The sequence below is a fragment of the Myotis daubentonii genome, chromosome 10 (genome assembly GCF_963259705.1).
Source record: "Myotis daubentonii chromosome 10, mMyoDau2.1, whole genome shotgun sequence".
Lineage (NCBI taxonomy): Eukaryota > Metazoa > Chordata > Mammalia > Chiroptera > Vespertilionidae > Myotis > Myotis daubentonii.
The window spans coordinates 61,151,152-61,166,241 of NC_081849.1; the positions used below are offsets into that span (position 1 = coordinate 61,151,152).

Below are 15,090 nucleotides of genomic sequence, written 5' to 3' on the forward strand. Positions count from 1 at the left end.
CTCAGTGGTTAGAACGTCAGCCTGTGCACCTGAGAGTCACTGGTTCAATTCCCAGTCAAGGGCAAGTACCTGGGTCACAGCTCTGATCCCTGGCTCCAGTAGGTCCAGGCATGGGCGAGAGGCAACCGATCATGTGTCTCTCTCAAATCCATGTTCTCCTCCCTCATTCCCTTTCATGTTCTATAAAAATCAGTGGGAAAAATATCCTCGAGTGAGAATTAACAACAACGAGAGAGAGAGAGAGAGAGAGAGAGAGAGAGAGAGAGAGAGAGAGAGAGAGAGAGAGAAACTTTATAAAATATTCACACATATGCTAGCTAGAAGGGGGTATTAGATTGGTAGAAATAGGAATTCTTATTCTTTTAATGCAACAGATAAAAGCTGAGAGAAAACAATTAAAAATAAAATTAACAGGAAAATGTTGAATTGCTTTGTTTGATAATAGAGATAGAAGCCCACTTGCAATGTTAAAAAAAGGAACAGAAAAAAATTGGATTTACCTGGATCACATCCCATACGAATCTACATGTTTGTAAATTGTCTAATAGGTGTTCCTGTTGTGATCTCCAACAGTGAACACTTTTCTTGATTTTTTTCTATGTTTCCCTTTGCATTGTAAAGACAGAACAGTAGTGGAAACAAGAAAAAGAGGGGAAGACAAACCCTGGGGGTTGAAAGCTGGTGTGTGACCCAGAGTATCTTTATTGCATCATATTCCGCAAATGCAGGTGGAGTAACACTGTAATACTCCTGAGAGCAGGCACCTCAGAAAGTTTCCGTCTATTAATAGTGTTTTTATTTATCTTAGTTCTGTTTGTTTGGGGGGTGATGTTGAAAAAACTAATGTTAGTTTATTCTTCCTAATAATGAATGTCGGAGAAGATGCTGTGATAGATATAGCATAGTCCAGAAGTTGAAGTTCATTAATAATTGGAATGTTGTGGAGTATGAAGTAATGAATACTAATTACTCCTTTCATGTCTGACAGCTCCCTGTGGACCAATACATCAGCCCCAACTTTAATTTGGTTCTAGTAATGGTTTCATCAATAGCACATTAAACCTGTGTTTGGGAAGATATACAGTTGAACCTGACCCACATAGTAGATGCCGCTGTCATAATGGCCATGGGCTGACAACAGCTGGGTAATTACAAATAATTAAATCCACCAAACTCCAGACAATCCTAATTTTAAGTAAAATATATCTTACAGCAGCAATCGACAGAAAACGTATCTGGGAAGATTTATCAACATGTACTTTTTTCCAAAGCAAATTTACTGGCTTCCCTATTAGAGAAGTTGCTGATGTGTGAAGCATCTTCATAAAATTATATCTCTGTAATCTTTCAGATCTCCCAAACATTATTGAAAGAATTTATAAACTTTAATTTTAGCTGGAGTCACCTTACTGCAACATGCATTTTGATTGGAAAATGTATATATGTTTCTGAGCATATAAATGTTTTTAAAGGCATTTTGTACTTTACATAATTATTTTTTAGTAACTGTGTTTAAGAAGTATTCCCTAGAAAGAAACTTAAAACTAACTAATAGAAATATTAACTGTGTGACATAAATTTTCTATTTTTATAGAAGTAATATCATGAAAGGGAGAATAGTATTTTATAGATATTTACTTTGTAATAACTAGGTTTCCTGAAAGTTGTGCTGAAACTAATACAAGGAGGTGTCTTAGTTTGAAGGATTTCAGTTGATTAAATATTATGTTGCTGCTTTTGGAGTTGATGCCATACAATTGTGTTATAGTAGATAGAGGCCCAGTGCACAAAATTCATGCACAGGTCAAGTCCCTAGTGGCTGCCAGCTGCCGGCTGGGGCCTCCCTTCATACCCGCCTTCGCCTGGCGCTGTCCACTCACCTGTTCCACGCCGTCCACTCTCCTGTTCCACCATCCTGCTTCAGTCCTCTTCTCGTAGGGGCTCATGGGGCTGGCAGTACCTCCACTGCTGCCTGCTGCCAGCACCACATCGCTGATGCCCGGCATGTTCTGTGCCACCCCCTGGTGGTCAGCGCACATCTAACTTCCAATCAGTCGAACTCCCACTCGTGGGGATAATTTGTATGTTAGCCTTTTATTATATAGAATTATAGATCTGTTTGAATGAGGTCTTCGGTGGGAGTTAAAACAGAATCATGTTAAATTCTGTCCCACACTGTTATAGAACGTCTCTCTTGAGCTGGAAGCTTATGGTTTCAAGTAAACTCTGGCGTGATGCAGTTCTCTCATGTCCTTGTGGCTAAGAATCTTTTTATTTTCAAGTTAAATTCATGCCTTCACAGAAGAGAATTCAGCGTTCTAGGCTCTCCCAATTTCTAAATTCGAAATAAAGTTTAATTGCAGAAAAGACCAAAAACCTTTCTATTCCTAAGTTCAATCAAGATTTTTTTTTTTTTTTAACTCAGGGTCTATGGATAGTGCATTCACACACTCACAGTGTTCTTGCTAATATTGTTTGTTTTTATCTGAAATTCAAAACCAAATAGGGCCACAGATTCAGAACCTTAGATTCTTTCCTTCAAAAACAATTTTTTTAAAGGGCAAACAAATATAAATGGAACCAGAATTTATTTTTCATGGTACATTATAATATTTAAATATGGATATAGTGAAATATTATAATACATATGTTTTATATGCTTTTTACATTTCAAAAAGGAAATCATCTGATTTTCTCTTTTGGCTTCTTTTTCTTTCCCTGTTCAGTGGTACCTAGACTCTTGCAACATTAATCTTTTTTTTTTTTAAATTCTAATTGAAGTTCACGTCTATCTTAGAAGGTTGTAGTGGTTGTGTTAAGTGTCTGAAGAAGCAAGACAATGAACTCATGTCTATTCAGGACTTTTCCTTCCATCTTTTCCTTGGAAGTCTCGCCAGCTGTGCGGCTTTCAGCAGAAACCAGGTTGGGCCAAGTGGAACAGCCCCTCCTGCCCAGGTTGCTAAGTAACACCTCTGCCCAGGTTGCTAAGTAACACCTCTCATGCCTGATCCTTTTGGCTGCTCTCAGCCAGAGCTGTTGGAGCTCACAAGTCTCATCTAGAAGCTTTTAATTTTAAACAGCAGGGCATGCAGGAAGGCTTTTAGGTGTCTGTTGAAAAGTTGTTTTTCCTTCTCCTAAGTGTTTCTTTCTTTCCAACTAGTGGGACTTATTATTTATTTATCTTAAGACTCAGCTGCTATCTCTTTACTCTGACAGAACAGCTCTGATGAGGCCTGAAGAATGGAATTCCTCATATTCGAAGAACTTGTTAGCTGTCTGAATTGTCCATCTTAGAGACACTCTCTTAGGAAATTTCTCTCCAAACAGACTGCCTTGGGAGAAAGGTTTTGCAAGTCTCCTTTTAAAAAGCTTCCTAGTGCAGCCACAAGTACAAGTACTTATTCTAATGGCAGATGATGCTTTTCCAAGTTTGGTGTTAGATGGCGATGAGAAATGATGGTGTTCGCTCAGGTTCTGGTCACTAAAGACATTTATATTTAAGTTTTTATGATCCAAGACTGATGGCATTTTCAAAGTAGCTACCCTAAATCTTGAGAACAGTTCTAACAAAAGTAAGAGACACTTCCTTAGTTTCCAGATGATAATCTCAATTTTAGACAGTCATCTTGGTTATACTGGGACAATACTTCCTCTCTTTCTACTCAGAGATTCTGTCTTTCAGGTAAATCTGAAAACTGGGAGAAATGTATCCCAGGTTTATCAGAGAAATGCTGTGCACATTCACCAATAAATCACTTGCACGTGTTTTTCATGTCATTTGCTTATCATTCCTTCTCAACAATAGTGACCTTTCGTGACCTGAAGAAATTAGGAATCTTTTCATCCCACGACACCGTTTGGCTGGATTTTGAATAAATTTTTGAAAGAACGTTGAATTTCCCAATATACCTGATTTTTATGGAAACCTGACATGGAAAACTGAATTTATAGTTAACCTGTGGATGATTGTCTTTATGACACAATAATTCATTCAGCTAAGGAGTGAGCATTTTGGCATACTTAAAATACCGCATTTTCTTTTCCTGAAAGCCAGGAGATAGAAAACTTTTATGTAAGTTGTGGTTTATTTTTATAACTTTATAAATTAAGTAATTCATTTTATGAAAGTATCTACCAGAAATCATAGCTCTTGGATTGGGGCTGGGCACCTTGATAATCAATGCTATTCTGCTTCATAAACAAGGACAGAATTCTTACCCAAAGATCAGCAGGGCCTGTGTCTTTAAATTCTTTTGTCTATTGGCCATTGATTGTTATGAGTTGATCATATTCTCTCGGTACCCTCTTGTGACTGATGGTCAGACAGGTCAACAGAGGTTAGGGTTACAAGCTATCACCATCCAACAGAGCAAATGAACCTGCAGTCTGATGCAGTGAAATGAACTTTATACTAGGAGTCCAGACCCAGGCTCTAATCCCCACCCTGCCCTTAAGCTATCTGACCTTGGAGAAGTCATAAACTCATTGGGTTCATAAAAGGGAATCAGCTGAATGATCACTAGGGGATCTCCTTGCCTTAAAATGACAACCCTGGTAGGTGAAACAATGTTTTTTGACTCACCCTGCATCCTATCCAATTAAGCCATGGTGTTTGTACTGGGAAAACACATTTTATTTCAGATTGTGTTCGTATAATTAGTCTCTCACCTCTAAGCCTGCAATTCTCAGCCAATGAGAAGCGGGGCAGGAGGAGCTCTCTCTCTTGGAGGAATGTATGGACACCCTCTGGGAGCAACTCCCCTGCAGATTCAGATATCCCTTCACGTGCGCCCCGCCCGGCTTCCCCCACCTCCCATGCACATACACACTCTCACTGTGATACAGTGTCCTGTTCCTGGAGGGCATGGGGCTGGAAAGTGCGTTAAGAACTACTCATTTAGGAAAGGAGCCACGCTTCTACATTGTATGCTGCTCTTCACGCCTTGCTGTTGCTTCTCATTGAAGATTTAAGTTCAAGAGCTCATAGCTGCCTTCTGCGGCGTAGAAGTCATGACCTCTGGATTCGTGTCTTTCACAGAAACAACACCAGGACTGTTGGCTTTCCCCACCCCTCTGGTTAACTCAGTCGCTGTTCAGATCCTTCAAGTCCTGAGAGAGCATTAGCCATCCATTTAATTTTCCCAGATCTGAGATTAACCAAAAAATTAACCTGGCAGCAGTGATAAAACCCACGGAGTCATTGTGTAGTTCTTGCCTTTCGTAGATCATAAATACCCCAGCTGAGGATTATTTACTATCCCTGGGAAATCTAAGCTTATAAAGAAGGTTTCAGAGCAGAATGTAAAACCAATTTTACAAGCAGACATCCTTATCTCTTCCATCAGCCTAGCAGCGTCCTTCCAATTAACTCTCTCCTCACAGAGAAAACCCAGCAGATAGATTTCTGGTTCCCAAACTGTGAATGCTTCAGGGCATATGTAGACACACAAAAGGGATTTAGATAGCCCTGGAGTCCCCTCCGAGCCACCTTCTGGAGCTGTCTCGTTAAGTACATATTTAACCAGTTAATGGCTTTGTCACCTGCAAAATTGTCAACCTCATAATCCATGTTGGCCAGTCTCCTGTTTTGTGGTGTGTTTTTTCCTGAAAGCCTAGGGAGGGGAAGCACGGTTGTGCGTAGTGGCTGATGGGAAAAATTGTAGCTTGGTGATCCTGGGAAATCCTTGGAGATGAGCTGCCATTGCGTTGAGAGGAGATTACGCTGATGCCACTACCTGGTGTGACCCTCTGGAGTGGCACATGGCAAACAGCCTGTGCTGATAAGGCCTGTGAGCTAAGAATGGTTTGCTGCTGCTGTTTATCTTTGATTTCTTTTTTTACTTTTTAAAAAATTATAGTCGACATACGATATTATATTAGTTTTAGGTGTGCAGCATAGCCATTAGACACTTCTATAACTTATGAAGAGCTAACAATTGTTTTAAAGGGTTGCCAATAACAAAGAATATATGGCAGAGACGCATGTGGCCCGCAAAGCCTAAAATAGTTCCCCTCTGGCCCAATCCAAGAGGGATTTCTGCCCGGAGGCCTGAACACCTATGACTTTCAGGAATGTTAGTTGTCTTGCTGGGGGCTTGTTTTGATTCTCTCATATTTACACATCCTCCACACAAATCTCAAAATTAGTTTGACTTCTTACTGCAGTTCCTAATCCTGCCACAATGAGCTATCCCTTTACAACAATAATGAAAATTCTAGACTCCATTTATTCAGTGTTCTTCATTTAAACTTAAATGTTTATTTGGGGGATTTTTTTGGCCTCTTTTTTAAATTGAATTTATTGGGGTGACACTGGTTAATAAAATTATATAGGCTTCAGGTATACACTTCTATAGCATTATCTGTATATTGTATGTTCACCACCCCAAGTCAAGTCTCCTTCCATCACCATTTATCCCCCCTCTACCTTCTACCTCCTCCCACCCCCTTTCCCTCTGGTAAACACCACACCGTTGCCTGTGTCCATGAGGGTTGTTTGTTTGTTTGTTTGTATTTTTCCCCTTCACCTTTTCCCCCCAGACCAGTGTAAAAATGTTTAAATTCTCTTTTCATCTGGGGATATGGATTAGTGATTAAAACAGGAAGTTTATGAAGTATGAACTCAAACCCGGTGAAAATTCCTGAGCAAATGAGGGGAAACTCAACCTGAAATTGTGAATGGTAGTGACAGACCTGGCATTTCTGAGACACTTGCCAAGGGAGGAATGAATTGAAACTGAGATGGAGCAGTAATCAGAAGAGCACAGGCTGTGCATGGGGTTGGGTGAGAGCGTGGGTGTTATTACTGTGGCGACGCATCAGCCTTGGTATTGCTTCGGTGTGAGAAGCCCAGGCAGTAACTACGCAGAACTTTAACTCTGAAGGTTCCCTTGAGAAGCCACTGGTGCCAATCTTGGCGTCTAGGCCAACAGTAATACGGTGGCTGGTGCCAGCAAAGGAAGATTTTCTCAAAGCTTACTGACTTGTGAGATCTATTTTGGAAAACCTTGGAAAGGGAAACTCAAGTAATGGGAGAAATTGGATGATGTTCCCAACGTAGATATGGTTGGAAATGTCTTCAGTCAAAAAGAAGGTTAACTGAAAATGTGTTTTTATCAAATAAGACCATCCTGTGAGACAGCTCAATATGCTCAAAAGTCAAGCATGAGCCTCTGAGAAGCTATGGTTGGCAGATGGATAAAATCTGAAAAGCTACAGTTAGCATGGTGGATTTCCTTCCAGACTGAGAAAGTCCAAATGGTAGTGGTTGACCTCTTAATGGGTGGTTCTCTCTTTTTTTTTTTTTCTTTTTTTCGTTTTTGGCAGCATCGTTACCGAGGTATAATTCACATACATACAATATATCTTTAAAGTGAAGAACTCCTTGGTTCTTACTATATTCACAGCATTGGGCAGCCATTACCACAGTCAATTTTAGAATTGAAATTCCTAAGCAATCAAACTTACTTTGATTTCCCTATTCTGGTTATTTCCTATTAATGGAATCATATAATATGTGGTCTTCTGTGATGGGCTTCTTTCACTTGGCATAATGTTTTCAAGACTCATCCATGTTGTAGCATGTATCAATACTTTCTTTTTTATGGCTGAATAATATTCCATTGTTTAGATATACCACAGTTTATTCATCCATGAGACATTTGGGTTGTTTCTACCCTTTGGCTATTATGAATAATGCTGCTGTACCCATTTGTGTACAAATTCTATGTGGACATATGTTTTCCACTTTTTTGAGTCTCTACCTAGAGGTAGAATGGCTGAGCTAAATGATAACTCTATGTTTAAAATTCTGAGAAACTGCTAATACTGTTTTCCAAAGTGGAAAACATTCCCACCTGCAGTTGATGAGGGTTCTCATTGCATTCCATCCTCTCCAACACGTGTTATTGCCGGCGGTTTTTACTAAAGCCATCTAGTAGGTATGTCGTGGTACCTCACTGTGACTTTGATTTGCATTTTCTTGATGATTAATGGTGTTGAGCATCTTTTCAGGTGTTTATTGGCCATTTGTATATTTTCTTAGGCAAAGGATCTGAATGGACATTTTTCCAATCTTTTAATTGGGCAGACCTTTGATCTGTCCCATTATAGGTGTTTTGTCCCATATTTATTTATTTATTTATTAACTAAGTAAATAAATGAACCCACAGGGGAATGGAGCCAGGTGACCAAGTCCGCACAATTCCCAGCCTCTGAGAAAGGGAAAAACCAGGCCCGCCCTCAGGGAGAGGCTGCATTCATTCAGTGTTTCGCTTGCAATCACAGCAGCCACCTCCATCCAGCTCAGGCTCCACAGAGAGCTTGTTCCAAGGCTGCAGGGTGTCATGGCAACAGAAGTGCCAATGCAGCCAGGCTTCAGGGAAGGTGGGACCTGGAAACCTGGGAGACCCAGAGCACGCCCCTTTGCTTTGCTCCTCCATCCGCATGTTGGTTGATCCTCCTCCTCTGGAAAACCAGGAATGTCTGTCTGTGCTGCTCGGTTCACCAGGAGGACAGACTGACTTCAACACAAGCGTCTAGGTTCCAGTTCCAACTCTCCCTTCTCTCTGTCCCGAACCCCAGTCCCACTGAAGGGCACTGTGATTGGAAGAGCATGGATGAGGTGCCTGCCCCTGGTGCCTTTGGCCAGGGGCGCAGGGATACACAACAGAAGCCTGGTTGCAGGGGGCCTGCGCCTGCGCGAGATGGAGCAGGAGGAGGAGGAGGAGCCGTGCACCCCACACGGAGGCTTCTTCACCTTCGTCCTTGACCCAGTGCCAAAGTATTGGAAGGCAATTTGAAGTTTACATGCATGTTTCATATATGTAAATTTTGAACATACCTGTACACAGATGTATACAAACGCATACATACTCATTTTACCCTTAAAGAATAGCAATGTTTAAGACAAGGTTAATCACAGTGATTATAGTAATAGAAGCTAACATTTTTGTTGGTGTAGGTCCTTTCTGTGATTTATTGTATTTAATTGTGAAGCGGATACTGCTATTACTGCCGTTTTGCATATGAGGAAACGTAAGTACGTAGAGGTTCAGTGAATAATTCCTATTCTTTTTTTTTTTTACTTTAGGGAAACAGAGTAGCTGAAAAACCCTGAACCGCCTGTCCTAAGGCCCGGATACATGGCCAGCGTGCGGGGTTGGAAGGATACTTAGATATCCGTCCAGGTCCCAGGATGCTCCTGAATGTCCGTTCTGTCCCCTTTAGGTACATCAGGATTGGAGACAAAGAGTGTGAATTTCACGAGAACTTCCGTCTCCTCCTTCACACAAAACTGGCCAATCCTCACTATAAGCCAGAATTGCAAGCTCAGACAACCCTGCTCAACTTCACGGTCACAGAAGACGGTCTGGAAGCCCAGCTGCTGGCAGAGGTGGTCAGTATCGAAAGGCCGGATTTGGAGAAACTTAAGGTAAAAAACATGAAATCATCCACCAACACTTATTCGGCACCTGCTTTGCACAAATTACACGCGTGTTAGGCAGGAGCCCTGCCCTCCAGGATCTTACAACCTAATTGAGAAAAAAAAGGGTATGTGCGAACAGTAGCAGAAATTGAAGGGGACCTCTGATGAAGGAGGCAGGTAGGGTTGTGCCCAGGGAGGAGGAGGGCGGGCTCCAGGTCCGGTTTGCTGCCGGTGACTGGGACAGGCAGAGGCCTGTGCTGCTGCGGGCACGTGCCTTTGCAGTTGGGTGATCATAGCCGATTCAGCCAGGGCTAAAAGAGCGAAAAGGGGAGTAAAGGAGTAAGGTTGGAAAATTTAGGGGCTTGCCCTGGCCGGTGCGCTCAGTGGTTAGAGCATTGGCCCTAGCACTGAAGGGTCACAATTTTGATTCCTGGTTAAGGGCACATACCTGGGTTTGGGGCTTGCTCCCCACCCCCGGCCAGGGCATGTGCGAGAGGCAAGTAGTCGATGTATTTCTCTCACATCGATGTTTCTCCCTCTCTTTCTCACTCTCCCTCCCTTCCACTCTGTCTGAAAAACAATGGGAAAAAAATATCCTTAGGTGAGAATTAATACCTCCCCCCCCCCAAAAAAAAAAAAATTTTTAAGAGACTTATCTTTGGTTATGACTAACATTTAAAGGAAAATTTATTGCTTTAAGTGCACTGATGAGAGAGAAATAATTAAATTCAGTGTCAAATACAGACAACAAAAAAACCAGAGTAAGATTATAAACATAGGAAGAAGTCCGTTGTAGAGTTAGGTAATAGCAACAGAGACTGTTTGGCCTAAAAGCCAAGAGTATTTCCCATCTGACCCTTTTTGGAGAAAGCTGCTACTCCTGGTATAAACCGTTGGTTCTCCAATGGTGGTTCCTGAAACAGCAGCGCCGGTTCGTGGTGCCAAGCGATGATGACAGATGTTCACACTCTGGGCCTGGAGCGCAACCCCTTCTGACGCTTTTCGCAAGAATCGTTAAACACTGTTATCGGCGTGTTGTAATGTGAAGTGTGTTTCATTCTAAAGGAGTCCATGAGGTGGATGAGTAAGGAAACTCTGCTTAAAAATGGGAATTTAACCCCCATTTCTTCTGCTTCTCCCGGCCGGTGGTAGCTGCTCCTGACGAAGCGCCAGAACGACGGTAAGATAGAGCTGACGGCCCTGGAGGGCGACCTCCTGCTGCGCCTGTCGGCGGCCGAGGGCGGCTTCCTGGGCGACACCCAGCTGGTGGCCAGGCTGGAGGCCACGAAGGCGACCGCCGCAGAGATAGAGCATCAGGTGGGAGGCCGAGGGCACGGGAGGGCTTGTTGCAGCGCTCTGCTTGCACAGACAGGCATGGGGGAACGTGTAATCCTATTTAGTAGTCTCTCAAAGGGGACTGACGGATCCTCCGATAAACTGCCCTAAAAATGGGCTTCGTGGGGCCCAGCTTGTGCTGCTCCTCATTCCACGGAGACCCAGGCGTTCGGATCAGACTCCGTCGGGCTGTTATTTGGTGGTGGTGGTTTTTAGTGTTTATTTTTTGTTGTGGTTTGTTTTGTTTTGTTGTGAATCCTCGCCTGAGGATATTTTTCCATTGCTGTTTAGAGAGAGTAGAAGAGAGAGGGAGAGACAGAGAGAAACATCGATGTAAGAGAGACACATGGATTGGTTGACTCCTGCACACACCCGGACTGGGGCCGGGGAACCTGCAGCCGAGGTCCAAGCCCCTTGACCAGAATCGAACCTGGGACCCTTCAGTCCACGGGCTGACGCCCTATCCACTGAGCCGAACTGGCGAGGGCCTGTGATTGGTTCTGTGTGACCAAATTTGAAGAACACGGGGCCTGCAGGCGAAGAGGACTGAAATCTGAAAAGGTCTCATTTAGAATCTCGCCCTGGCAAATTGCCCTCATCCAGTCTCACCACGGGGGCTCCTACTCTGTTGTCCATTTTAGAGAAATACTTAGAGCTGAAGTTTTGTGTCCAGGCCGGCAGGGCTGAGAGGCTGAGCCAGAGAAGGTCTCCTGCTGTTCTCAGATGCCTCGCTCACACTGGGAAAATGACATGTCCTGAAAGCCCAGGTTTCTCACTGAGTGCACTTCCCTCGGGACTCCAGCTTGTGTCCCCGGGTGCTTTATGCGTGGAGTGCACTGTGGATTTTCACAAGTAACCACTAACCCTTAAAACTCCAGTGTTGCAAAATCAGAGGAACCCTTACTCGCTTTCTGGAACGTCCCTCATTACTCAGCAACCTGCTAATTACCCAGCGGAAGCTGTGTCGCCACACATCCAATATGTTTGCCTTAATTTAAGCAAGGAAATGGAATTCCAAATGACTCTCTTTTTTACTTAAAAGGAATTCTAGGGGGCTCCCGAGATGGTAAAGATTAGAGCAATTAAGTAAATTAGGTCTTAGCTTCCAAATTAACTTCTAATTGTCTCTTAAAATGCCTCTCCCTATCTTCTTAATATATTGCCATATAGGGACTTCCCTCTCTGCTCTACATTTTCTTTATTCCCTTTTATACACAAATATGATGGATCGAGTCTATTAAAAAAGTTTTGGGAAATACTGCATCATATAGAGCTATACGGCCGACCGTGGTCCTGGCTAAAAGAAATAGATATTTGAGCCTTGAATAAAAGCCAATATGTTGACTGAGAGTGGCTTCTTTTAATTATCTCTCTGAATGTACCCAGAGGCTAGTACATAACGATAAGCTAAATGGAAATATATGAGCATATGGATGCTCTGGTACAAAGTCAAAACTAGACAGTCACCTGAGTCTTCGAATAAAGGCTTTTTAGTAAGCCTGGCTATTAGATATATTACTGACCTTGGCTGCTTTTGTATACCTTGTTGACTAATAAAGTTATTGGCATTGAATTGGCCCAGCCGACTTGTAAGAGCTCTCCCTGGGAGGTGATATACCTGGGTTATTAACCCCTGAAAGAGAGAGGGGAGAGCAGAAAGGTGACATTACTTGGGATAAATTCTGTAGCACCGAAACCATCGAGTTTGTTCAACCTGTAATCAAAACAACTAGCGTTATATCCCTTCTCCCTGAAAATGCCTATGAAAAAATTATTTTAAATTTTTATTATTTTAAATGTGTTAATATTCATAGTAAATATAAAATCCAAATTGTTTTAATATGAATTTTATAATTTTGAACAGCAAGCACATAGGTGCTATATATTACGTTTTAAAAATATATATACATATATATATATTAAATATATATTTTATTGATTTTTTACAGAGAGGAAGGGAGAGAGATAGAGAGTTAGAAACATTGATGAGAGAGAAACATCAATTCAGCTGCCTCCTGCACATCTCCCACTGGGGATGTGCCCGCAACCCAGGTACATGCCCTTGACCGGAATCGAACCTGGGACCTTTCAGTCCGCAGGCCAACGCTCTATCCACTGAGCCAAACCAGTTTCGGCTAAAAATATATATATTTTTATTGATTTCAGAGAGGAAGGGAGAGAGAGAGAGAAACATCAGTGATGAGAGGGAATCATTGATTAGCTGCCTCCTGTACATCCCCCACTGGGGATCGAGCCCACAACCTGGGCATGTGCCCTTGACTGGAATCGAACCCAAGGCCGAAGCTCTATCTACTGAGCCAAATGAGCAAGGGCTGTTATCTATTTTGATACGAATAATTTCTCCTTTCAGATATGTCCCTTCCATCACTTGGATAAGAATAGAGAATGTGAACGGTTAAGTTACTAATGTTGTTTGCTCTCACCATAGGTGATTGAAGCTAAAGAAAATGAAAAGAAAATCAACGAGGCCCGAGAATGTTACCGACCAGTGGCCGCGAGAGCAGCTCTTCTTTATTTTGTCATTAACGACCTCAGAAAAATCAACCCCATCTATCAGTTCTCCTTGAAGGTAATGCTGAATAGGTGAAGGAAGAGACTTAGCTTCAGGAACTTGTTTCTGGAAGTTCAGAATTTATTTGTAAGCGATCAATGCACCCAGTAAGGAGTCATGAGGGTCTAGCTAACAAAGAGAAAGGCCCAAACATCCTCATGCTCTTACTTTCATTTATAATTTTCAATAAGACTGAGTTAGTTCAACTATGCAACCTTATAACTGTTTCTGTTCTTAAAGAGAGTCTGGAGGAGTTTAATGTATATAAGTAAGAAATATTTCCCTAAAGCTTCTCTACTTTCTCTATGAAAATGTAGGTCTATTTAAAGAGATATCCTGTATTATTTTGGTATTGAGGGAGAAAGAATGAGAACAATATATTAAGCCACTAGTACATGCAAGGCACTTTCCTACTTTAGTTCATTCTTATGCCTGAAACATCTCAATATGGTACACTATTCTACCCCTATTAAAAGAAGAAAATTAACATTTTCAGATTCTGAATAAATTGCCCAAGATTGTACAGTTCGTACATAAAGAGCCAGAATTTGAATCTGTGAGTCCACAGCCTATGCTCTACTTGTGCACTGTTCTGTCTCTGGGCAGTATTCATTCATTCTTCAATCAATTTTTAAACAAGTAGTTATTGGTATCAGTCATCATGCCAGATGCTGTGATGGTCACTGAATATGCAGTTATTTTATTTAAAAAAACAACAACACAGATATGAGAAAAGATACATGGGGGTCAGTGTGTGTGTGAGTGTAAAAGTGATAAATACTATGAGAGGGAACAGTAGGGATGGTGGGACTGTGTCATTGGGGGCTCAGGGAAGGCCTCTCACAGGAGTAACATTAGAACTGATTCCTGAAGCAGAAATAGGACTTAGCCGTGTGAAGAGTGGAGAAAAGAAGGATGTGTAAGCCATGAAAGACTTTGGGATTCCAGGTAGTGAATGCATCTATGTGGGTGGAGGGTAATGAGTTAGTGAGAAGATGACAAGCCCGAGTCGGGAGAGGTGAGAAGGTCTAGATCAGCGGTTCTCAACCTGTGGGTCGCGACCCCTTGGGGGGTCGAACAACCCTTTCACAGGGGTTGCCTAAGACCATCGGAAAACACCTATATAATTACATATTGTTTTTGTGATTAATCACTATGCTTTAATTATGTTCAATTTGTAACAATGAAATTGGGGGTCACCACAACATGAGGAACTGTATTAAAGGGTCGCAGCATTAGGAAGGTTGAGAACCACTGGTCTAGATCATCTGAGGCCCCTGGCCCTGATGGGGATTTTCGATTCTAGTCTGTGTGCCAAGATAAGCCAGTGAAAGGCTGTAAGCAGAAGGCTGATCTGACAAAAGACTCAGAAGTGGATAGAATTGTGGTATGATTTGAAGCTAGGATAATCAATTCTTGGAGGTGGATTGGATATGGGCAACAAAGAAGAGGAAAAGAATCAAGAATAACTAGCAGGGTCTAGTCCAGCCGTGGGCGAACTACGGCCCACGGGCCGGATCCGGCCCGTTTGAAATGAATAAAACTAAAAAAAAAAAAAAAGACTGTACCGTTTTATGTAATGATGTTTACTTTGAATTTATATTAGTTCACACAAACACTCCATCCATGCTTTTGTTCCGGCCCTCAGGTCCAGTTTAAGAACCCATTGTGGCCCTCGAGTCAAAAAGTTTGCCCACCCCTGGTCGTATGGGACTGAGAAGCAGTGGGATTAGGTTTTGGAACAGTCACAGAGTAT

General features: G+C 42.2%; 1 protein-coding gene across 1 annotated transcript in view; it reads left to right on the plus strand.

Moving 5' to 3' along the window:
- DNAH11 (dynein axonemal heavy chain 11) overlaps nt 1-15,090 on the plus strand; it is a 206,544-nt gene that overhangs the window by 161,947 nt on the left and 29,507 nt on the right. The window contains exons 66-68 of the mRNA XM_059712528.1: nt 9,229-9,433; nt 10,580-10,744; nt 13,212-13,352. Of these exons, the coding sequence (XP_059568511.1) occupies nt 9,229-9,433; nt 10,580-10,744; nt 13,212-13,352 (511 nt within the window). The remainder of the gene's footprint in view (nt 1-9,228; nt 9,434-10,579; nt 10,745-13,211; nt 13,353-15,090) is intronic.